This window comes from Micropterus dolomieu, linkage group LG05 (genome assembly GCF_021292245.1).
Source record: "Micropterus dolomieu isolate WLL.071019.BEF.003 ecotype Adirondacks linkage group LG05, ASM2129224v1, whole genome shotgun sequence".
In the NCBI taxonomy this organism is placed as follows: Eukaryota; Metazoa; Chordata; class Actinopteri; order Centrarchiformes; family Centrarchidae; genus Micropterus; species Micropterus dolomieu.
In genome coordinates this window covers 16100465-16125084 of record NC_060154.1, presented here as the reverse complement: position 1 = coordinate 16125084, position 24620 = coordinate 16100465, and the positions used below count along the sequence as shown (strand labels likewise).

Genomic DNA, 24620 nt, shown 5'->3' with positions numbered 1-24620 from the left:
CTCCATGTCTATAAATAAACTACACTTATTACATGTACCATTACCGCTAAAGGAGGCAGAGGAGTAACTAAACATCTGACACACCGAGCAGGAGAAAGTAGGAGAGAGAGAGGGAGAAGGAGAAGCCATCGCTAGCTGCTAAGCTAAAGTCGCTAACGGCTAAGCTAAATTACTGTAGCGTCAGCTACCAAAACTTTAGAACAACTATGAGATTGAACAGCAGTCACTAAAAGATGGAAAGAACTGTGAGTGCTTAGGCAAAATTACTGTAAAGAATAAGTGTTTAGCGAACAGTTGGCCGCTGTAATCAAACAAATGTAACTGTTATTTAGCGAGAGCAGCACAACACGGTACCAACACACAAGCACCGGAAACGGAAATGAGTCGACACGCTTACCGCAATACGTCAGCAGTCAGATAGTAAATCAGCATTGATAGTGCCTCCACTCCCAATGTACTGTCAAATATTATGAGGATGAAGGGACATCACTTAAGGGTTCAGTGTGTAATATTTCTATCAACAGAAATGCAATGTACGAGCCATAGCTATGTTTTCAGTGGTGTGTAAAGACCTTACATAATAAACCATTATGTTTTTATTACCTTAGAATGAGCCATTTATATCTACATAACACAATAGTAGCTGAAAATAGACAAACAGCGCTACAGAGCGCGTTTCGTGACTACGTTCTTGTTCTATATCTGGTAGAATTCAGGCAGTGCAGACACTCATCACTGTGTTGAATATGTACGTTAGAATAAGAAGTAGTAATAATATACTGCAGGGGTCGGCAAATTAGTTTTGCATCGGAGCAATATTTTCAACCATTAGATGGTGATGGATGGTGGTGGATGAGACTATAAAACAATATTGACAAGGGTTGAGTGTTCGATCCCACCTTGGGATAACTTTTTTGTTTTTGAATGTTTGTCAGATCACTGCTTGTGCTGCACTGTTTTTTTTTCGGTGTTTGATCCATCAACCTACAGACACTTTTGCAATTCCCCAGGATCAATTCCCCAGGATCTCCAGGCAGAGGACATTTAGGGGAATCGCGTTTTCTGACTGCTCTTTCAGTGGTGTGTCAAGCAGGCTATGGACTCTTTTAATGTCGTTCAGAATTTAAGTAAAAGCTCAGTTCAACTCCAAATACTGCTTTACAGTAAACAAGTTTCTCACGCTTTTATTTTGTGGGAAAAACCACTAAAGAGGAAGTGATTATGTGAGTAACTGTTGCTGTCATGACTGAGATCTATTTCAGCACCGCTATCAAAGTATTTACTTATTGATATTTTTTATATACATAAATAAATACTTACGCTATCAAAGCACCAAAATCTGGCCGCGGGCCAGATATTGCTGGCGGGCAGTTTTGGCGAGGATCCATAATCACAGAGAGAATTAATGTGTTTCCCTTGTCAATGTTTATCTAATGTGTGGATTATAATGGACTGTGGTGCAGAAACAGTGTCAGTGACCGTGTTTCACACGCTTGGCTTACATTTTCCATGTTGTGGTCAAGTTGCAATAACATATGGTTTTACTGTTTAATTAAGTAAATATAATTTTTTAATAAATAAACCTAAGAATATTTATCTCAGAAGAGACACCTTTTGTACTGTGTCAGCCACGCTCTTTGAAAGGCAACGTTGCCCTGCATGATTGCTCTAAAAGTTGCTCTGTGTATCATCAGCTTTATTCTCCCGGTTATTTAAGAAAGCTCGAAAGGGTCTCTGAAGTGGTTAAGAGTTGCAAGTAGCTGGGCTTGTGATGGCACTAAGAAGACAGAGACGTGAGGGAATCTTCCAGGAGAGGAAAAATGTTTTTGAATTGTTTGATGTTATGCAGTTAATCAAACAGTATCATTTGGACAGAGCTGGTTTTGTCAGCGAGTTGGGTAGGGACATCATCTCACCACTGACTGTAAGCAGCAATGCGTTTTTAGCTGTATTAAATGTGGTGATGACATTTAATTTCCTTGCCACAGGAAAAATGCAGCAATGCAATGCTGAGGATTTGAGGCCATCACAACCTTCAGTAAATCATTAAAACAGTTATGGCACTTACAGCTCCAGACATTGTTACAGGTTTAATCGACTTCCCAACAACACCCCACATACTCCAACAGAAGCAAACACAATTCATGTAAATAGCTAGCTTTCCGGGAACAGTAGGCGCAATTGATGGCACTCATATAAAGATCATTGCTCCGTAAACGAGAATGTTTATGTGAACAGGAATGTAAATGCTCCATATTTGTATAGCGCCTTTCTAGTCTTTTCAACCACTCAAAGCGCTTTTACACTACATCATACACATTCATACACTGAGCCTAAGTGCTCAAACGGAAACTAACATTCACACACATTCATACACGCAATTCGGGGTTCAGTATCTTGCCCAAGGACACTTCCACATGCAACCAGGGTTAGCCAGGGATTGAACCGCCGACCTTCCGATTATGTGTTTGATGCAGACTACAACATTTTGGATGTGGTACCCAAATTGCCTGGGTCTGTTGATGGGGCATGGATAATGAATGAAAGTGGGCTAAAGCAGAAAGGCGTCATCTAAGGGTGCCATCTAATAGGAGATAAAGAATAGTGTTCTCTTGAAATTTCGTGTTGAATGTAAACACCTGTTAGGAATTTTGCCATTCATTGTGAATTTATCTGAGAATATTCTTAAATAAGGAAATCTATTCAGTGATTGGTCCTTGCCTTGTAGTCATCCAAAATCCTTTTTGCGGCACAAAAGCGTCGTGAATCAGTTTTAAGACTGCCACTTAAGAGTTAGTCATACACTCTTACAGTCATAGGGGGTGCATGGTGGAGCAGTGGATAAGATACATGTCTTTGGTGTGCAAGACCTGGGTTCAATTCATTTGTAAAGAATTTCAGACAACACATCATTCACATGCTTCAGCAATTTATTGAAATTTACAGTTCAAACAAAGTAATCAACAGTACTCGCATGAAACAAGGACAAAAGTATTAAGGCAATGAGATTAAGTGCACTGAGCGGTGCAGCGACAGGCCAGGTGGGCCTCTGTTGATTCCCTCACCTCAGGACTCTTCTCATAGATTCTGCTCAGACCCATAGAGCGGTTCAGGTTAGAATCTGCAAAAAATTGGACAGAGGGTAAAGCCGTCAGGCACTGTACAAGATAACAAGATAGAAGTATATTATCAGTTTTGTGGACCGGCTGGGATTTCTTGCAGACTCACCAGCAGGCAGGCAGTGGAAGCCAACAGTGACGGTGGTTGTCCTCACTGGTATGCAGCCGGGCAGGCAGCGCAGCACAGGCTCAACAGAGTAGCATTTGGACTCCTGGCCATAGAGGTTCATCTGCTTCTCCAACTTCACAGATTCAAGCTTCATGTAACATTCTGGAAAAAGTTGGGTAAGCACTATAAATAATAATCTTATATTTATGGATTCTAGACAGATGTAATTTATTAAAATACCTGAGTATAAATGATATGCTTATAGAGAAAAGTGATGCAGGTACTGTAAGTATTACCAGAGGCATCACGGCAGCTCTTTCCAGACAGAACCCAGGAATGGGCGTGACTGACTGCACTCTTGGTCAGGCGTTTGTTGGGTGTGCGGTACTCCTGTCTGATTTCGCCGTCAGCCTTTCCACAGAGTCCACAAGTCTGTCCTTTCATCCAGTCCACAACTTTAACCTGAAAATAAACCCAAAGAGTTCCAAGTTGTGAAGATTAATAAAACTTTTAATCGAAGTCATAGAAAAGATGTCATAGAAAAGATTGGATTTGTTATATCACCCTCAGTGTATTCATATCAAAGTAGACCTCCTGAAGACCAAGGCTGGGAGCATAGAGAGCAACGCCCATCTCACTCTGTCTGATCTGAATTTTGCCTAGAATGAATGCAGACGTGTAAATATGTGAGTTTTTAACATTCAACAAATGTAATAATTTAACATGGCAGTTAAATGTTAATTAACAAGATAAAAAAACCTCCGGGATGCTGATATGGCAGGTTGCTGGTGGGGATTTCTACTCCATTAACCTTCACCACAATTTCACTGTCCCTGGGATACAGGTCAACATCGCTGTTGAAAAACAATTGAAATACATGAATTATAGTTAATTTCTTGATCTCCAGTCTTTTTCTCTGTCAATTCTCACAATTATCAGATAAATACTATTTGTATTTACATGTTTGCGATCTTCACATTGATATGGTTCTGCTCCTGTGATTGGTCTCTCTTCAGCAAAACTATGAATTTAAGTTCTGGGGTGCAATCCTGAGCCAAAACCTGGTAGCAAGAGTGGGGCAGCTGCATCTTGTATTTCCTGTTGTTGAATGTGGTCAGTGTGTCTTTGACCATGGCACACTCAGCTGGAGTGGGAAAATGTATCAGTGAGTTAGCCATTTACTGATCAGCCTGACTATTCAGTAAAACCTGTTCTTTTAAAATGTTTTCACCTGCATTAGCCTTGCTGATCATGTAGGTGATCTTGTCAGCCAAGTTGTTCTGGTAGGCTTGCAGCTCAGAAGCCGTGTTTCCCAGTGGCAGAGAAACAGGGATACCCACACCAAGTTGGTAAATGGTCATCTGTAGTATTATATCAAAATGGTTATGAAGACTGCATATAAACAAAGTAAGGGTGACAAAGTATGATACAGTATTGTGTAAATAATGGGCAATAAATCCACACCTTTGGTGTCTTCAGCACAACATTCAGGCTTGTCTCAGAAGCAGCAGCCATAGTCAGTATGACCTGATTACGAACATTCCTGCCCCTTGCCTGGCTTACACCCATCTCTGTAGCACTGCGCAAAATGTACCTAGAAAGCCTGGGCAAACATAAAGTTAAGGTTATTTTTAGGGTTCTAGGTTTTGATAAATGTCAAACTGAGTGTTGTCAAATGCGCACCTGATAGGTAGGTGTGTTTGAAAATGAAATCTCATTAAAAGAAAGTAATGAATTCCCACACACGTCTATTACTGAAATTTCACATAAAGCTAGTTGAAGAGAATATTTGTAGGAATTTATTACTTTGTTTTGCAGGTTTTTATAAAACAGATGAAAATTTTGAATCTATATCAGTTTGTGACATTACTCCTTAGCGTAGCGCTTCATGCATTTTGGAAGTTTGTCCCAAGAAATCTTCAAGCGGAATGCCGGCTCTTGACCCACGACACCAGTCTCAGCTCTGATCTCAGTCTCATATTGTTTGCACTCAATGCCCCAGGCAATCTTGGCCTAAGATAAAATTAAATCATTGAAATCTCAAGCATCACACAACTGTTGCCATCTCAATTCATGTCACTAAATCAAAGTTTTTACCATCAGCTTGTGGTTGCTCAGCATCACACCATCGGCACAGAGTCTCCAATTGTCATCCTCAGCCAGGTTGGCAAAAATGACCTGCAGTCTTGCAGTAGCTTTGTCTAAGTAAGCTGCAATCTGGTATCCCTGTAACTTGTGGTCGGCTCTCACAGCACGGATGAGAATGGTCATGGCAGGAGTGACAGTATTAGCGAGGTACCTGGCCTTAAAATGCAAACCAGAAACTGATATTAATGAAAGTTGTTTCCACTAAATAAAAGAGACTGTAAATGGCTTGGTGTAATGACTGACCTTATTGTAGATGGCTTCAAAGCTGTAGGCACTGCTCTTGCTGTTGACACGACCTGTGGAGAGGGCATGCTGCGAACAAGAAACCATACATTTAGCCTGCTCAAGAGAACATGATGTGGCTGCTGCTCTTTATGAAACAATCTGATAGTTACCTGGTGGACATGGCTCTTGGTAAACTTCATCTCATACTGTTTTTTCTGCAACACAAACAGGAGTAGATTCATTCCTACACCAATTTTATTTTATTTTCTTACATGTTCGGAGGAAGAGCTATCTCACCTTTGACTGCTCCTCGCTGGAGCTGGATGAGGAGGCGCTGGACTGGCTGGAGCTGGAGCTCCTGTTGATGAGAGTAATATCTTTGCGGCCGGAAGATGAGGAGGAGCTGCTGGAGCTCCTGTTGATGAGAGTAATATCTTTGCGGCCGGAAGATGAGGAGGAGCTGCTGGAGCTCCTGTTGATGAGAGTAATATCTTTGCGGCCGGAAGATGAGGAGGAGCTGCTGGAGCTCCTGTTGATGAGACTAATAACTTTACGGGTGGAAGATGAGGAGGAGGATGAGCTGCTTGAACTGGAGCTGCTGGAGCTGCTGGAACTGGAAGAAGATGTTGTGCTGTTCTTCACACGAGGAACCAGGATTTTCTTGAGTTTCATCAGGACATTCTTGTCCTCGAGCTGGTCGTCTTCCCCGCTCATGTTAATCACTCTGATGATCTTTTCAGCTGCTTTATCTCCAACCTGAATCTCAATTTCAATCTTCTCGATGACTGGTCCAGCAGCTGCAACCAAATAAATTAATAGATACGCAAATTTTTATCAATTTCTTACAAAATGACTTATATCACTAATTTAATGTCATTTATTTCACTTGCCTGGAGCAACCTCAACATTGACAGAATGTTTTCCAATCATGGCGTAGAGTGGGCAGTCCCTGATGAAGGCAGCGTTGCGAGATTCAGTCTTAGCACATGCCTTGATTCCAAAGGTTTTAATTGCAGCACATATTTTCTCCTTGATGGCATAGGGGACTTTAAGTTTCCTGGCAATGTTGCTTGGCAGGTCGGCTCGAATTTCAGCTGATTCTGACTGTAAAACCACAACAGAGGTCACCACATTCATTTGGAACAGGGTAGATATTCGAAAAGGTGATCAGTGAATCAAACTCACCGAGGCAATGCCCAGAGAGGATGCTACCCTAGAAATCTTTGAAGTAAAGGTCTCGCTTGACACCCGCGCTGCAACTTCAGCTGGAATAATTGGTGTGGATTTGGCAGCTGCGAGGTCTTCTACGTTCCTTGCAACAGCAACAGTCTCAACACTGGTCAGGGCATGGTAACATCAGAAAGGAAAAATTATTTTAAGAAAACAAAATTACAAAACAGGGTGATAGGTGTCACTCGGTGACAAGGAAAAGTACATACAGTGCAGATCCAATCTTATCGATGCCTTGAACAGGAAGGAACTGAAGCTTGAAGTTGCCCTTAATGACATCAATTCTTGCTTCCATCTTTGCAGGAACAATTGTGTAAACTTTGGCTTTTGACATCAGTGCAGCCTGGAGGAAATCAGTATTCACTCCCATAAATGCGTAGGTATGCATGGCAACACTGTAAGGGACAGAAATAAATCAACTTTAAAAGGGTTATCTCCACAAATAAATTTTTTGAGCTTTCAAGTAAGCTAGAACTGGATTACCTTGGTGCAATAGCAGCCCTAATGTTGATATCAGACTTCAGAAGCTGGGCAACATGGAAATTCTCGGGCAAAGGTGGTGTCACAGTTGCTTGGACTATGAAAAACAACACATTTTCAGTATCACTATAATGTATCACTAATGTTCTCAAATCAACAATAGTTAAGCTATACCAACGGAACTTACATTCAATAGCTGCAACAGCCACTGCAGAAGTATAGAAACTGATCTCCATGGGCAGACCAACAGTGGTGGGAAAGATGCGACGAATCTCAGCAACCAGCATTGGTTTAGCATAATTGATTGTGAAACCAGACAGCAGAGTATCCAAAACCTCTTTCCCATAAGTGTGAATTGCTGGACCACTGGCAAACTATAAACATAAAATTAAAATAAAAATAATAAAAAGACATTAGATATTCAGTTTATAATAAAGGTATTTTTACATTCTACATTTGTACAGTAGAAGATGTTATACCTCAATAATTTGATCAACAATGGCTTTGTCAAAGTTGGCAAATGCTATTTCCTGTCCAAAGAATTTCACATGCATAGAGGCCAGGGGCTGGCTTGAAGGATGAGCCCTCCACTCAGAAACCTGTGCGAGAAAGAAAACAGTAAATTAAACACAGTCCTATAAATAAAATGTGCTTTCACTACATCATTCTTAAAAAGTAATTTAAGCATCGGTACAATCCCAAAAACTTACAGCCTTCATAACTTGTCTCATCTTGGTGATTCTGTCAGCATTCTCAGGAGCTTCACGGTTTTTCAAAAGGGCCTCCTGGATTCCCTCACTTCTCACTCCAATCTGGAAAAAAAGACAACAAAGCATTGGATGGGTAAGTGTTTTTAAAATAAACTAAAAATATAATATGCAAAGTCTGTAAAGCCATAATAACCAAGCGTGTTTGTAGCAGAATTACCATTTTGAAAAAGTATGTCTAATGTTCATGTAGCCTTCTCTTGGCATTGATAAACAGTCTGAGATGTAGATATTAATTCCAAAGGCAAGCTGCATTTCCATCTTTTTGTTGATATGACACTGTCCATTGTGCAAAGGTGTATAAGAATGGGATGCACAAGTGTGTAAGACATGACTGTCATACCTCCAATACATCTGCATAAGCTCCTGCCATGTAGGTGCGAGCTTTGGCCACGATGGCTCTTGGCAAAACAGTTGCAGCATCATTAACATAGAAGGCGCTGGCAGCCGCACCTATCATCCAGGGGTCTGCAGGGCAAAATACGAGAATCGTCAAACCACATGTTTTAATTTGAAATCCTTGATCCCAAATTATTATTCTGTTATGCTCTTACTGTGGTAGGCATTGAAATAGAAAGCTCTGCTGAAGCGGTTGCTCAGTCTGTCGAATTTGGGGCTGAGGATCTTGACAGCAACATTACAGGCAGCAGCACTGAACGTAGAACATTAAAATAATATGAGAATCGTAAGTGCTGACATGTTTAAATAACAAAAGAATGTGAAAAGGAAATATTAAGTTCTTACACAGAGGCAAAGTCGGGAGCGGTGTTCCTGGTCATGGCCTTCATGTAAGAGTACACAAAGCTAGCAATCTGCAAGTTTGTTTCTCTCAAGATGGCATCGGCAACAGTAGTCACCAAACCCATGGGCAACCTGGTCTCAAACAGCACGATAGCTGCAACCATACGGAGCTCTGGATGGAGAGCCTTGTCCATGAATAGCTGAACAGCCACTTCCTGGACCTAATTCACAAATATGAATGTTATAAATAAAACTGCTCATAAGAAAATACGTCTTAAGTTTATTCACTCTTAGTAATGGAAGGAATTAGAAAATTAAGGCTTACAGTCTTGGGCTCCTTCTTAGCAATGTTCCTCAGAGCCAGAACAGCATCAATGTGAACTCTGATTGGCATATCAGCAGCAGCACTACTGAAGCTGGGCAGCAGCTTCATGATTGGCTTAAGGCTGGCCGGATGTCCAGCATTACCCAGAACTTTGAGAGTGACAATGAGCTCCTCATAGTTACTGCTGGAGACAGCCTGGACAGCACGTTCATGGATGGGCTGTGGGAGGAACAGAAGAACATTTATGTCACTGATGTCATATAACTGAATTTTAGTTAAATAATACACATATACAAACGATACATACCCTCACAAGCTCAGCTGGGCAAGCTGGGTTCTCTGCACAGTGTTTAGCAACCAGAGTGCCATAGCCCAGCATAACAATCTCACGCAGCACTGGGTTTTCTTGGATCTTGTCGTGCACAGTCAGAGCCTGAGGAGTGGTGAAAATAAAGAACTGATTATGTGTCGCAGTTGTCACATTATTACAAATTGCTCAAGAAATCTTTTAGCGTTGACTTGCCTCAGCGTGCTTGATGGCCTCCAAGTCGGCTGTCACCATGTGAACAGATGCCAGCAGGGCTTGAGCAGTTTCAGCAAAAGATAGCTCACCAGCGAGGAAGTGCTCCTTGATGAACCTCAGCGCAACATGATTACCAATGGCAGGGACAGCATTCAGGATCCAGTGCCTGGGAAAGAGAAATGTCATATTAGTATATTATACATGTCATGTCTTTTCATGGCTGTTTTCTGAATGTAAGTTGCACTTACCTGTGATCGGGTCTAACTTTGAACTGAGCCCACAGGGCCTTAATACTCTCATATCTGGCCACACGCAGCAGCTGGATGAGCTCAATAAACTTCAGAGGAGCGTCTTCATGGACCTTGGCCACATTGAAGGTCACCAGGTGGTTCAGGATCTCAACAATCTGGGAGGAAACAAAAATATTTCCCATGTTAAAGTGTGTTGCTGCTACAGGATCAGTTCAACAAAAATCTGATTTGAGATGGTGTTTTCCCTGAAGTACCTGAGCCTCGGCATTGGTGATCCTCAAAAGCTGGACGGGTGTCTGGAAAATCTCACTGCCAAACTCATACTGAAGCGAGTTGCGGTGAATATATTCCGCTCTGATGGGCTCAATTGGGGTCTTCTCGACATTCATAAAGGTCAGGATTTGCCTGTGAATATACATAAGCACTACATCAATCTGCATTGTGACATTTTGTGCTGAGATTAGAGCTTACGCCAGTATTATTGCTCTCTTCTTTTTACTTGAATCCACATACTTAGACTCCATCTGGGCAGCGCCGTTCATGATGTTTAAAGGTGAGAACTGGACGATCTCAGTAGCAGTTGCCTCCAAAATCAGAGCACCTGATGCTGCTGGCTTCATGACGTAATTATAAGCAGCCGCTCCCTTCAGGATCTTTCCTCTCTGTATTAAAGGAGACCCACAATATATCATCACACCAGCAGCCTCCAGGACTGTACTGTATTAGAGTGTGAGAGAGAATTTGCACTTACAGCGTCACACTCTGCACATCTTTCTGTGTAAGCCAACCCAATGTCCTTAATAATTCTCTCGTGGCAGTTGTTCAGGTCTTTGGTTTTAGTCAGCATGATGCGGTCAGCCTCTGCATCCTCACTGATGACGTATTGGGTCTTGCACACACCTTGAGCTCCAGGCTAGTTCACAAAAAAATACAAATATACAGTTTGTCACCTTAAGTATTGCGGCATATTGTGGATGGGACTAAATGAAAATGAGTTATTTGTACCTCTTGCAGCTCATAGACGTTCTGAGTCTTCTTGATGTTCAACTGGAAGATGTTGATGATTCCCCTGTGGATATTCAGCACAGTTGCAGAGATGCCATCCGGTGCAAACACTCTGCCAACCACACCACTGGAATACTCAAACTTCACGGGTGTCGAGAGCTGAGCAGCCAGGGCCTCGGTGAGCTTGGTGGCTGGAACGAAAGCATCTTTGGGCCAGATGCCACTGTACTCAAAGATTTCAGGGTCCACAAGCTGTAAGGAAGAGTGACAGTTTGAATTAATTGTGAAAACTTGATTGTTTGTAAGCCACAGAGAAAAAACATTGTTCTACTTCATTTGTTATTAGTCATAAATAAATTGTATCCTTTACCTTCAGCATGAAGGTGTTGGCAGTCTCTGCACCGATCCAGACTTTGCTGCGGATTTTCATTCCAGCCCGTGCCAGACCGTTCTCAGGCAGGCCACCCAAAAGCACTGCTTCATATTTATAGATGTAGGTCTTTCCGTTATCAAATTCAGGGGCTGCAAAAAATAGTCAAAAAACAACCTAGTGAATGCATTTGCATTTCAATACAAATTAGAGAAACAGAAACTTCCTATATTTACACTTCCTATAGTTTTTAAACTGTAAAATTCCATTTTTAAAGTAAAAGACAACTTACCTAAATTGACTTGGCTCCCCGCTACAAAATAGGAATAAAATATTATTTTGGTATTTATAAAGGACAAACAAGATATGTGAAAAACTTGAACTATGAACTTATAAAGAAAAAGGAAAAACTTATACTATGTGTGGCATTTTTTTTCAAAATGTATTTAACTGGCAGTTTGTAAAACTAAAGAATTAATAAAACTAATTTTCTTGGTTATATATCAACTACATTACAATGTCCGCAAGTGCAGTAGTAGTTCTTTTAAATCCCAGTTCTTTTGAGTCATCATTTGATATATTTTGTTAATTTTATCCTGTTAAAACACAATGTCATTGTCAAATTGCAACCCAGTACTCATCTACATGACAGTGCTATTATCTCATTTTACAACAAGCAACACTTTCAGAAAATTAATGAAGTTAAATAAAATTAAATAAATAAGTTTGTTTAGTTCAAAATGCATAAAGATGTACTCACCCGCAAGGGCCACGGTGAGAACTAGCACAAGCACCTTCATGGCTGGTGAATGTGAACAACTGCATCCAGGGGCTTCCTTATAAAGCCACTTTTTGCTGATGGTGTGAAATGAATCATTAACTAAATATCAGCTTTCATTATCATTGATGTTACCATGCCCTGACCATCTAGATTAGACAAACAGAGTAAAACACGAATGAAGAATGTCACAGATGCAACAAGTTGTCTCAACCTGACTTTTTCCTGGCACAAACAACCTGATGTTCCAAATTCACAGATGTTTTCTGTCCTAAACAGATTACACATTTATAATTTACCTATAATGGAGTGGTGATGGAGCAATGGATAAGACACATGCCTTTGATGTGAGAGACCCAGGTTCATTTCCCCACCATGACACCCACCAATGTGTCCCTGAGCAAGACCCTTAACCCATCGTTGCTCCAGATGCGTGCAACCTCTGATATATATAGCAATTGTAAGTCGCTTTGGATAAAAGTGTCAGCTATATGAATAAATGTAAATGTCTATAAATATTTAACCTATATACATTTTACTACACAACAATATCAAAAAATGGAATTTACATGTCTTAAAATGAGTGGCCAAAATTAAGCTGTTATAGTTTTAAAAGATCCAATGACTTATTAATGATGAATTATTAACAGAAAAAAAGCATTATAGTGCAATAAAATAATTTCAAAAATGAAATGAATGACTTCAATTGCATAAACATCTGAATGTTCCAGTCTTTCAATAAAATGAATGACTTCAATTGCATAAACATCTGAATGTTCCAGTCTTTCAATAAAATGTCATTATGTCCTGACCTGTAATTTTGTCAACTTGAACTGTTGAATCAATCCAACATATGTTTACTTAACTTTCTTTGTAACAATGTTTCAAAATCTTCTAATAGAAAATAAACTTGTATTAAAATCAAGTCAATCAAATGAAAATTCATCACAACATCACACATTTACATAAACACACATTTTCAAATGATCCTACCAAATGTCCAGCAAAATATGATGAGAAATTAAAATATAGAATAGTTAAATGCAATTGCTCACACTGTGCAATGGTTAGATGGTTAAATTGTTGCTGCTTTTTGAAAGCATTTACTCTTTAATCTATAAATACAAATATTCTGACTGGTTAAAGCATTTTCTTCTGAATTGTTATCCCCACAGCAGTGTTCTAAGTATTTTCTTACTTTACTGGAAGTATGCATATTTAATAGATATACGATATAAGTAGAGAAATTGAAAAGCTATAAAACAGATGGAGGATTTAACCTCCATATGAGAGCTTTTTCTATCCCTTCAGTACAGTATGTAAGAAATATGTCTTAAAACATATTGGCCACGGCATGGTCTGGATTGATGAATTAAAACATGCTGATGCTTTGGTTAAATTAGTGGAAAGTTGAACATTATATTCAATATGCAGCTGCATGATTTTATAGAAAGCGAGGTGCCATGTACGTGTAATCAGAGATTTTAAAAACTCTGTGACGAATGACTAAATAACAGTCAGCAGCTATTCAGATTATTTACTGAAGTAAAAGTAGCCTACCAATAACACACTATGAAAACACCCAATTACCAGTTAAAGCCCTGTATTGAAAATATTACCTAAGTAAAAGTATGCAAGTATTCTCAGGCAAATGTATCAACACTTAAAGAAGTAAATGAGGTAAAATGGCCCCTTTGAGTGTATATAGGATACCTAAAGTTATACTTTATATTCTTGGAGTTGATTGAGGTGGATCTCATTTTTAACTATTTTATATAGGGCTGCATATAATAATTATTAAATCAATCTGATATACTGCTGGGAAGTTCAGTTTTGGTTATGTAACTACTAACTATAGTTGTCAGACAGTGGTTCTCAAACTTTTTCTGTCACGCCCCCCTTCAGAAGTCAAAAATGTTGATGCCCATCCCACCTCAGCAAAAGTGGAATTAATACAGGCTAGTGAAATTAAAATTATTAAGGTTAGCAAAATAGCCTTGTTGGCATCAGAGCACTTTTGTTTGTTTATGTCACCACTTGCATCATATTCATGAAACTTTAGGTCAGCTCAACATCCAGGACAGCCCTAAAATGGCTCTCTGCCACCAACCTGATGAAGTTTGTACCACCTCAGCCTCCGTACACAAGTGACGCGAGAACTTTGATTTGCTGACAGCTCAGAGTCCGACTGGACAGACTTCATTCAGTTTAAACTTCCTCCTATTCCAGAAAAATGTCCTCTTTCTCCCTGTTGTTCTTGTCGTCGATAGCGCTGGTCTGCAGTGCTACAGTCTGTCCGTGCGAGAGACCGGAGCTCTGTCAACAGATCCGTGAGGAGAGAGACTTTGAGGTAGTAAACGTCAAATACGTTACTGTTGTTGTTGAAAACACGACTTAACAACACGGTGGCGTTGAACCTCCACCACCCGCAGCACATGACATCTCCAGCACATTATTGATCGTTTAGTGTTTAAACTGCTCATCATTTTAGAGCTCCTGCAAATTAATAAATACCGGTAATTATTTTATACAGGCTAAAAAAAAGAAAGTATTTCCTACTTACAATTTACAGTTCGTTGTAAACTGAAGGAAGTTGGGGGGGATTATTTTACAAACATATCACAAACGTCTTACATAATGGCTATGGCTGTAATAAAATACGATGGAAGTCTATAAAATGTAATGCTTTAAACTGGCATCTGCACCTATGAACTGATTGTAGCCTGACATACATAAAGTTATGGATAAATCAAAAAATTTTACTTTAGTTTTTATGGCAGACAAATGAAACATCTGCAGTACACACATTTCATTACACTTTACAAGTTACAGGAAAATGTTTAGTTGTAGCCCCATTGTAAGCAGAGCTCCCAGTGGGGAAAAATATTTTGCAGTCACACAAGTCTAACCTCAGCCCTGCTTTGTTCCTAATCATCTGGAGTTAAGGACACAATTGTTGGGGTAGGATTAAGAGAGGTGCTCAAAGCAAAATGAGTGGGATAGGAGCAGTTCATCTTACAGTTGTGTGTCTGTGCGGTCTCTGTGTTTCTTTCAGGTGTTTGTGTTTGACGTGGGTGGAAAGACATGGAAGTCCTACAACTGGAGCATGGTGACCACTGTGGCAACGTTTGGGAAATATGATGCTGAACTCATGTGTTACGCTCACTCCAAGGGAGCACGGGTTGTACTCAAAGGTAGAGTAAATGTCTCTCCTCACTGCTGCATGAATTGATGTGGTTCAGTTAGTCCGTTTGTCCTGTCTTTTTTTTTTTACAAAGGTCAAAGGCTAGACTTACAGTACCTACCGTACATGTAGAGGTTCATTTTTGTAACCAATTCCCGGCATATTTTTTCAATTTTGGCCCTACTTCTCGCACCTGCTGTCAACAGTTCGTCGACCCATTGTCCTTGTAATTATGTCCATCTCTATCTTTCCTTGTTGGTGGGGAAAGGTGACGTTCCCCTCTCCCATATTGTGGACCAAGAAAACAGGACGGCTTGGATAACAGAGAAGGTCAACTTGGCCAAGAGTCAATTTATGGATGGGATCAACATCGACATTGAACAAGCAGTGGAGGAGGGCTCGCCAGAATACCATGCTTTGACAGACCTGGTCACAGAGACCACTGAGGCCTTCCACAGGGAGATCCCAGGTTCCCAGGTGAAGACAATGTTTTGACAATGTTCTCCAATAAAAACATGTAGCTTGGGCTAGCCCCGCCTTTGTCTTTTTCCTGATGAATTCTGGCAAGGCCTCAGTAGGAATTAACTAGGCAAGAAAATGAATGAATGAAGTGCTTTAAGCCTTCCCTAACCCTGCGTGGTCTCAAATTCAACCCACTCATATGTGCCTTATCCTGATCTCTAGGTCTCATTTGACGTTGCCTGGTCACCGAAATGTATCGACAAGCGCTGCTACGATTATGTCACCATTGCTGAATCCTGTGATCTGCTGTTTGTGATGTCCTACGATGAACAGAGCCAAATCGTGGGGGACTGTATTGCAATGGCAAATGCCCCACTCTCTCAAACACTGGATGGTTTGTTGTCCCGTTGTTTAGTAATGAATGAGAGTAAATCAAAACTTGTTCATTTCTTGTTAATTAATAACTTCTCATCACCACCAAATGAAATGCCTGTTTTCTTTCTTTTCAAGCGTACGACCAGTATTTGAATCTGAAGATTGATCCGAAGAAGCTAGTGATGGGGGTGCCATGGTACGGCTATGACTACCCATGCCTAAACCTCTCCCAGGTAAGATATTTTTCATTAAAAAGCTACACAGTTGAAATGGTGGTTGTTGAATGTTTTGAACAAATAAGTCTGGTAATATTCTACATTTTAAGCCATGATAGCGGCATGTTTCTAGGAATGGTCCTTAAGAAATCGTACTGATTTTGGTGATCCCCTGACTTTTCCTCTAGCGCCACCATGTGCTTGACTTTTGTGGGTCTAAGTGAAACGCTTACTATTGGATGGATTGCTGTGAAATTTAGTGCAGTGATTCATGTCCACCTCAGGATGGGTTAGGCTGACCATGAATGAGTGCCCAGTTAATTCCTTTAGTAGAAATAAAAGGCTTACAACTACAGTGCAGAGATGTTAGAAAGAGACACACTAAACATTGCGTTGGTACTTTTATGGGTTTTGTTGACAATAAGAAACAAATTAACACCAGCCTTCAATGCATTATGTAAATCACTTTCAATTGTCTTACCTTAAATATCAGATAATGATACGGGTCCGCGACCCGACCCCGGATAAGTGGATAAGGATGAATGGATGGATGTATGGATACGATTAAAATATTCACAGTGAAATTATAAAGCTCAAGTTTAAGTATTTAACTCATCATTTTCCCTGTGATTCATGGTCTTTCTTTAAGTATATTTTTTACCATCCTGGAAAATGTTTTTGAAGGCAAAACATGAAACTGCTCTTCTTTGTTTATACTATTGTTGCAGTTGTTATATAGTGTTTTGTCTGCAAACACAGATACCCCTTAATAATGTCTTCTCTCATACCAGGAGGGAATATGTTCTATAGCCAAAGTTCCTTTCCGTGGAGCCCCGTGCAGCGATGCAGCTGGAAAACAGAAAACATACAAGTGGATCATGAAACAGGTCAACATCTCAATATCCGGCAGGCTCTGGGACAACGAGCAGCAGGCTCCTTACTTCAACTACAAGGTACATTGTCTTTATTTTCTAGTTTAAGTCTTAGTTCTGCTTTAATTTGGAGTTTGAGCTTGACTTGCTTCACCTCTTCCAGTCATAATAAATTACGACTCAACGGGCGTTTTAGGCAAGGGCTGTTTATCTAGAGTGCCCACCCGAGCTACCACAGTGTCACTTCCCAAACAAAACAGAACAGCAATAAAACATTCCCGCCGAATCCCTGCTTGTTGGTTCTAAAAGTCTTCTCACACCACAAGATGGTGCCATCATCACTTCTCACATTATTGTCTTATCTGCATTTTTCCCCCTCAGGACCAGGGAGGACGGATTCATCAGGTTTGGTATGACGACCCACAGAGTATTTGTCCCAAGGCAGACTTTGTGAAAGCTAGAAGTTTGAGGGGCATTGGCATGTGGAACGGCAACATCTTGGACTACGGCGATGAACTGGTTGCCAGGCAGGAGACCGCAATGATGTGGAATGCTCTCTTAGGATGCTAGCTGGGACACACTTAACACTGCTGCAGAAATCCAGTCACCCCTGAGCCCACTGTTTGTTGCTAAGTCAATATAACCCTCGTATTGCTGTTGTCTTTGAATGTAGTTACATCTCAGACATTCCTCTGTGCTAACTGACATAACTGTAATTCTCTGTAAAAGAACCAATCTTTTAAATATGGCACACACACAATCACAGTGTTTTTGATTGACCGATATAGAGCTTACTGAGATCTGTGCACTTTATATTTTTCATAAGTAAAACATTTTCGGATCTGTGAATCATTGAAGTTACATAAACATTTTAGTATTAGCTTTCTTCCTTTAGCAACGAGCTTACAGCACCTGAGAAAAGTACGCTTGAGAAGAGAAGTCAACAGAATTAACACTGTGAATACAAACAGCACATGGAGTAATAATAAAATTCAGTAAAGCAACACCACAAATATACAAATCTCAGGTATAAAATAGTAAGCCTTGTAGAAAAGCCAACGGCATAAAATCAAAACATAAAAAAATCAACACTTTAATACGTTTTCAGTTACTCATACATTTAACACAATCCATCTGTCCCAGCACAGTTAAAGCCCGCCAACAGTCTTGTTCACAGTTCTGTGTATGCTAAATTAGATGGCGGTGCTTTGAGCGTGTGGTCCGTCCCTTGTGGTGTTTCCAAAACCTAGAGAGGCTGTGAGACCAGGATGAGAGGACTGGCTCTTCTTCTGTGCCAACTCAGCCTTTAGGGCCCTCAGCTCTGTGGCCGCTTGTTTCCTCAACTATGCCATCGTTCATGAAAAAAAACATGGGTTGTTAATACAATTTTTTCAATACAAGGCCTTCAAACAAGAACAATGGAACTCATTTAACTTTAAGATTTGTGCATTATCACAGTGGTGCAGGGTTTCTTTAAATAAAATGTGCATTTGTGTAGACAGTGTTAAGCTCTGCTTATTAGATGAGATTGTGCAGTGTAATTTTGGGCTATATAAAAAAAATTCTATTTTGACATGTAAGTAGCAAAATGGATATAGGGCTTAATAATAATCAAATAATTATTTATTTATTGTTCAAATATGCGGATTGCTCTTTAGTCCTCACTAGTGATGATCTGGGCTGGGCAATTAGAAAACATTGATAATTATCGCAATATAATTTTCCTCACTGACAATATAGTATATGTTCAATAAATGTTTGATTCAATTCATTTAAGTCACAAATGAATTTGAACTTAATTTTTCTATTAAGATAGTTATTTTGTTAATTTGTTTTTTTTGTTAATTTTACACATGCATATTTGTTGATAAAAGATTTTTATCATAATTGTTTTGAATGTTCTACGTCAGATTTGTGAAGTGATCCACTGTTTGGCAACAAGTGTTTGTCATATTCTGACCACAAAGAAAAGTGTAAAACCACAATTATCCATCTGGTTTCTTCAACTTTCACTCAGGAGCAAAAATCAGCTTTTAAACTTTAAAGAAATAATGACTGGACATTTATCGTGATAATTAATATCGAATGATATGAAATTGTTTATCATGATAACATTTTTGGCCATATTGCCCAGCCCTAGTGATGATTTCAAATGTTGTTCTTAAAGCACAGTATGTAATTTGTTTTAAATTAAATAGCACTTTCCAGTGTGCGTGTAAGCACAAATATCAATATTTGTAGGATGTTGAAAAGGGACACAAATGTGTGGTACAAGATTTTTTCCAGATATGTCTCTTGACCAACTAGTTATCAACATCCTTTGTTGTACAACAGCTACTTTTGTTTATATGTTCTAGAAACAGTTGGGAGAGATTCATACCAGATCAGTTACCTTTATCTCTGTCACCAGCTTCATCTTGGCATCCTCTACCTTCCTCTTCAGGTTATCAATCTCATGGCTCTCTGTCATGATCTGAATGATGAGCTCATTCTGAAATTTCATTAAGTCACTTGTCACATGACTTTTATAGCTTAAAAAAAAAAAAAAAAAAGGAGGGCACAAGGGAAAGCACAGGTGTTCCACTTCCAGGGCTTTGCTATTGTGCTTCAAAGTAATTAAATAAAATAAAAAACAATATGCTGCAGCAATCTTATATTGGCAAGTCAACATATCACTCGGTGTATGCAGATTGTTTTGAAACTATACGAGATTTGAAGTTAATCTACTTAAGACAGTTAATAAATCTTTAGAAATGATTGACCCAAATACAGAATTTGCCTACATTTTAGTATTAGACAAAACGGACAACTCAGCACATAAAATCAAGATAAATTCACTTTTACCTTTATGGACGATCTGCCCTGTCGTCTTGGCTTCCCTCTGTTGTCTCTGGCCTGGAGCTGGTGCAAGAGTTTGTTGTAAAATGTCTCCAACTCTTGTCGTAGGTTTCTCAGGTTTTCCTCCAACGGCGCTGTGGCCTTCTTGGTTTCAAAATATTTCTTCTTCCAGCTATCCCGCGCTTTACGTTGAAGAGGAAGAAAAGCAGCAACAGAATTTACTTCCAACAAATTTGACTTCCATTCAAAAATATAGGAATTAACAACTTTTTCCTCTATTGACAACTGCTCACCTTGGTTCCTGCGATGTCTGTTTTGAGCCAACAAATCTTTCCCCTTTCTTAGCAACTCTTGCCTCATCCACTCCAGCTGCTTTCTCTCCTCCCTCACCAGCTTGATTTCCTCGATCAGTTCCTCTCCTAACACAGAAGAACCATATCAGTTGTGTTAAAAAAAAAAAAGAAAGAGAATGATAATTAAATCTTGGTATTTGAGCTAAGTGGACGGCTTACTGTTTGTATGAAAGACGAGCGAGGCAGCTGTTTTTTGAGTGACCGTGGCCAAGTCTAGACCTGGAGGTGGAGAGGTACACCGAACAGGCCGGGACAACTCCGCTGGACTTTCTGTCACCTTAAAACAAGCAATAAATACGACAACGTGAGTCTTCATTTGAATGGATTTTCATGGACTTTCTGTGTTACAGTTCTTGGTTCACTTCCTCACACACAAGCCACTAGCCCACCTGCTGGCAGTGTAATTTGAACTAATCACTGCGCCTAATAAACTGGACACCTGCTTGTTTTAAAAGCCCTGTAAAATCTTTCTCAGGTTTACACTCAAGAACAAAGACTGACGAAGACAGGTTAAGGTTTTGTCAAAAACATGCAGGGAAATGATGTAATACTATACATTACGCCATTTGTTGGTTTAATCCTGATGGACTTCAGTGCATGTGCATCTTTTGATTTCTCGAGCCTGCAAACAGACACACAGTTAGAACAACCAGCAGTAGTAGTATTCAGTGCAGAGTGCAAATGTGGCACTCAGTAATGCTTCAGCTTGGTGTGCTAGTTGCACAGTACCAAAGTCCTTATAGGCTCTATAAAACGTCTCTGACAGTACCCATCTGTGACGGAGAAGCCTGAATCTCTGTCCTCCGGAGATGGGGCCACTGCTGAATCTCTGGGCACTCTGCTCTGTCTGTGCGTCTTTTTCTTCTTTCTTGAGGTTTCCTCTTTCTCTGGCGACTCCTTCACCTGAGCTGAATCGGCCTCATGCCGTTGTAGAACTGTAGATATATAGCAACTGAATAGCTTAGTACAGTGATGTGAGATCCAGAAGATTAGTTTCAAAAAGGGCTAAAAATGTCATTGCTGAGACACGGGCAATGGACAAACCTTCAATGCAAAAAGTGACTAGTTAAAATGCCAACGTGTCATTTTCAAAGCTACAATATACTTATTTTTTCGTATTTAGCAAATAAAAACTTTGTTACAGATCATGTTTTTTCTCTGTTTTCCTTATTTGTCTGTTTGCCTGAAATGGGCTTTTCAGTGAAGATGAGGATATTATGTAGCATGAGACATGGCTGATTTGCCCTTTCCATTTTTCCAATTGCCAAAAGGATATTTAGGCAGCAAACATGGGAGAGATGAGTGACAAGATCCGTCAGCAGCACTTTGTTTGAGGTTACAGAAAGCTGCACTTTCATCACATGGGATAACTGCGCAAGAACAGATTTTGGGCAAGATGCCATTTCCACAGTAGGTAGCCCCTTAAATGAAAGTGTTAGGCTGCACATTTGTACAGCTTTCTTTGCATTCATTCTTTGTTGCAGAGAAAATTGTTATATATTGTACCTTTATTCTGTGAAACTGGCTGTTGTGCCCTCGGATCCTGAGGCTGCCGTTGACAACATTCCTGCTCCGCCCACTCTAACCTGTTGGAAGAGAGACCCTCCTCTTCATTTTCTTCTTCTACCTCTGAAGAACTATAGCTCTCCTGCTCCTCCTCCTCCTCCTCCTCCTCCTCCTCTTCCAGGCTGGGGGTGGGAGGTGGCTGATGGGAACACTGGGGGATGAGGGGGAATTTAACAGGCTCCTTTGTTCCTGCTGGCAGGCTGCACGTCTTGGGAGGGTGGTAATAGGTCTGTAGGTCTGGGGAGCTGCTGCTGGTGTCTGGGTTGAGAGACTGGGAGCAAACACTGCTGTCCGTCTCCACAGCGGGCAGCAGGTAAAGCTCTGGCTGTGGGGCCTGCCGACAGGTGACGACAAGACATTAGTGGAGCTTAACTGGTACATAATGAAGTAGATTAAGTAGTATTGACCTCTGAAGAACACCAAATAATGCAGAGCGTCAGGACGAGACACTAATTAGACTAGATCAAACAGTTCATCTTCTTTTTTTAAAGGATAAACATGGCAACAACATTTATTTGTAACCCACCTTCTGTGACTGAGAGGACAAGCGCATGTTGGGATATTTTTAAAACATGAAAAGGCAAAATCTCACTAAAAATAAAGAAAATGTTATTTTGTTGGACTTAAGTGAAAGTACGCGAAAGAAAAAAGTCACCAATTTTAAGGGGGAAGAAAACTTAAACACCAATATGGAACATGGATTCTACATACATACGGTGGAGCGAACGTTTTCACTTTCAGATCCCCCTCCTGTTTGCTCTTGACCTGTAATAGGAAAGAATTTGGTTGTTGTAAGAGGTATGGCAGTAAAAACAGTGTGCTCACACAGACACACACAATTTACACCCTTTAGTGCAGCAGCTTGAATAGTGAACTTGTTAATCAAACTGTCAGCATTGTTGCTCTCTACTGTCTGTCCGGTGAAACACAACCAGCTATAGAAATCCACAGTTAACAGCCAGCTGCACTCACCAGTGCCAGACTGCGGCCCACACATTTCAGGAAGGAGAATTTGTCGATGCCCCTCTCTGTGCCAAGAAGAGCTCCCAGCTCGCTCCTCAGAGTTTTCAGGGTGATATCGGGATAAACCCTGGCATCACAGTGATGAAAAAGTAGATTTTCAGAGAACTGAACAACATATGTATGAGGTTGTAATGGATATTTATCACAATACTTTTGCGATTTGACAACACACGAGGAAACCCAGATAAAAACTAGTTCCTAGTCTGGGTTTCAGTGGATTTTAGTTACCTGTCACAGTGTGAGTGAGTAAATCAAGGGGGGAAATTTAGTATTTGCGGGAATAAAAAAATTTAAATTTTTAAAGCTTTAAAAGCAAGTATGACACAGGTGGAAAGTAACAAAGAACAAAAGTGCATTTACTCATGTGCTGTACTGTCACTTTAACATACTTACACCTATTGTGAGATTTTATAGTCTAAGAGTTTCATTTTATTACTCCTTTACCTCAGTGAATTTATGTTAAATCATAGGAACATTTTTGAATTTGATATACCATTTTTTTCCATATGAGGAACTGGAATACTTCACACCACTGGATTATCTGATAACAAATATTTCTAATCAATGCAACAATGCTGAGATCTGTATTTTTATATATATATCTTTACAGCATATGTAGAGCCTTTGCATGTGTGAAACCACACTGCAATGCAAGTAGTAAAAAGTCTTATCCTCTTCTGGGTTTGATTAAATTCAGCATTTCCAGCAGTTTCACCTGATGAAGCCTGCAGATATGAAGCTCTCTATGGCTTCAGCAGGGACTTTGTTGAGCTTCACATTCCACTGGTCTTCTGGCACATACAGTACATGGAGCTCCAAAAACTAAACACACAAAAACATCACATTCAGAGTGCATATTGGAATTTTAAGTCGGTGAGAGTAAATTGGCTATAAGTAACCCCATTTTAGTTCACTCTAAAATATTCAAATTCTTGTGCATAATGACTTATGATGCATTCATTCCCTCATACCTTGCAACTGGCCGGTCTTCTGTCCTCAAGATATCTCACTGACTCACAAGACAGCTCCATTGTCAGTCCAGCTCAGCATAAAGAGCAGCAGCAGAAAAGGAGATGTCCGTTAGGTTTATTCGCAGGAAGCCTTGTTGTGTTTTTTTGTCGCGCTGTGAAGGCGTGGACTGCCAAGGAACAGTCAGTGGAGTTTCTTTTATGAGAGTGCCAGCAGTGGTTGCTCTGGTGCTGATGAAGACAACTGCTGCAGAAGGAAGCAGCTTACACGACCTGTAATTTCGTAAAAGGTACATATAATATTGATAACGGTGTTTTATGTCTAGAGCTGTCCGAGATTTTCCTGAATGCCTGGTTATCACATCACATCAGTGTCACGATGCATTTTCACCACAAGAGGTCGCAATATACATTGATTTGATGCTGCTCTCGCGTGCACTTGACATTGTCGTAATTGTCAAAATATTAAGTTAAGCAAGACATTGTACCCGAAGAAAGACCAGTAATGTTTTTGGTGCCAGATTAAGAGCGACCAAACATCACAACACTCGATGAAAACGCTGAAGTATACGACTAATTTTGGTAAATAAAGGAACCAAAGCGCAAATAATGTGAAAACTATATATTTCGCTTGCATTGCTCTGAATCTTTGAAATAATTCAGTCAATTTCATAATTACAAAAGGGGCTACTT

At 40.1% G+C, this 24620-nt stretch overlaps 3 protein-coding genes across 4 annotated transcripts; 1 reads left to right on the top strand and 2 right to left on the bottom strand.

Annotated features, from left to right (window-relative positions):
• Window positions 1–2912: 2912 nt before the first annotated feature.
• Window positions 2913–12117, bottom strand: LOC123970720 (vitellogenin-2-like). The gene is given in 33 exon segments (XM_046048939.1): window positions 2913–3121; window positions 3229–3390; window positions 3525–3690; window positions 3793–3887; window positions 3988–4082; window positions 4189–4372; window positions 4460–4589; window positions 4693–4831; window positions 5099–5241; window positions 5326–5532; window positions 5620–5688; window positions 5772–5816; window positions 5899–6398; window positions 6492–6705; window positions 6787–6937; window positions 7041–7226; window positions 7315–7408; window positions 7499–7685; window positions 7791–7910; window positions 8022–8123; window positions 8422–8546; window positions 8633–8730; window positions 8823–9040; window positions 9145–9363; window positions 9452–9577; window positions 9668–9833; window positions 9916–10323; window positions 10432–10580; window positions 10670–10831; window positions 10924–11175; window positions 11294–11445; window positions 11586–11606; window positions 12054–12117. Coding segments are annotated over 33 exon segments (5238 nt in total). The 5' UTR covers window positions 12094–12117; the 3' UTR covers window positions 2913–3008.
• A 2085-nt stretch (window positions 12118–14202) lies between these two features.
• Window positions 14203–18028, top strand: ctbs (chitobiase, di-N-acetyl-). Of its 2 annotated transcripts, none has more exons than XM_046048935.1 (7): window positions 14203–14421; window positions 15127–15265; window positions 15524–15732; window positions 15940–16111; window positions 16228–16325; window positions 17099–17260; window positions 17561–18028. In XM_046048935.1, exons 1-7 carry the CDS (start codon window positions 14305–14307, stop codon window positions 17747–17749), a joined length of 1086 nt encoding a protein of 361 aa, XP_045904891.1. In that variant the 5' UTR covers window positions 14203–14304; the 3' UTR covers window positions 17750–18028. The 2 variants fall into 2 exon arrangements, with proteins under 2 accessions (XP_045904891.1, XP_045904892.1); XM_046048936.1 differs by having other exon boundaries at window positions 14284–14421; window positions 15514–15732.
• A 228-nt stretch (window positions 18029–18256) lies between these two features.
• On the bottom strand, window positions 18257–24377 carry spata1 (spermatogenesis associated 1). The gene is made up of 12 exons (XM_046048934.1): window positions 23931–24377; window positions 23675–23781; window positions 22909–23026; window positions 22648–22701; window positions 21877–22270; window positions 21140–21305; window positions 20932–20992; window positions 20530–20647; window positions 20311–20436; window positions 20024–20199; window positions 19572–19670; window positions 18257–18522 (listed from the first exon to the last, which is right to left on the bottom strand). Exons 1-12 carry the CDS (start codon window positions 23988–23990, stop codon window positions 18373–18375), a joined length of 1629 nt encoding a protein of 542 aa, XP_045904890.1. The 5' UTR covers window positions 23991–24377; the 3' UTR covers window positions 18257–18372.
• Window positions 24378–24620: the final 243 nt, after the last annotated feature.

Bases quoted from the DNA above. Each gene is read 5' to 3' on its own strand.
- ctbs (XM_046048935.1), top strand. From the start codon at position 14,305: ATGTCCTCTTTCTCCCTGTTGTTCTTGTCGTCGATAGCGCTGGTCTGC. The intron at 14,422-15,126 runs GTAGTAAACGTC...TGTTTCTTTCAG, and splicing joins GTGAGGAGAGAGACTTTGAG to GTGTTTGTGTTTGACGTGGG. The intron at 15,266-15,523 runs GTAGAGTAAATG...TGGTGGGGAAAG, and splicing joins AGCACGGGTTGTACTCAAAG to GTGACGTTCCCCTCTCCCAT.
- spata1 (XM_046048934.1), bottom strand. From the start codon at position 23,990: ATGGAGCTGTCTTGTGAGTCAGTGAGATATCTTGAGGACAGAAGACCG. The intron at 22,271-22,647 runs GTATGTAGAATC...ACCTGTCGGCAG, and splicing joins AAACGTTCGCTCCACCGTAT to GCCCCACAGCCAGAGCTTTA. The intron at 20,993-21,139 runs GTACTGTCAGAG...GTCTGTTTGCAG, and splicing joins GGCTTCTCCGTCACAGATGG to GCTCGAGAAATCAAAAGATG.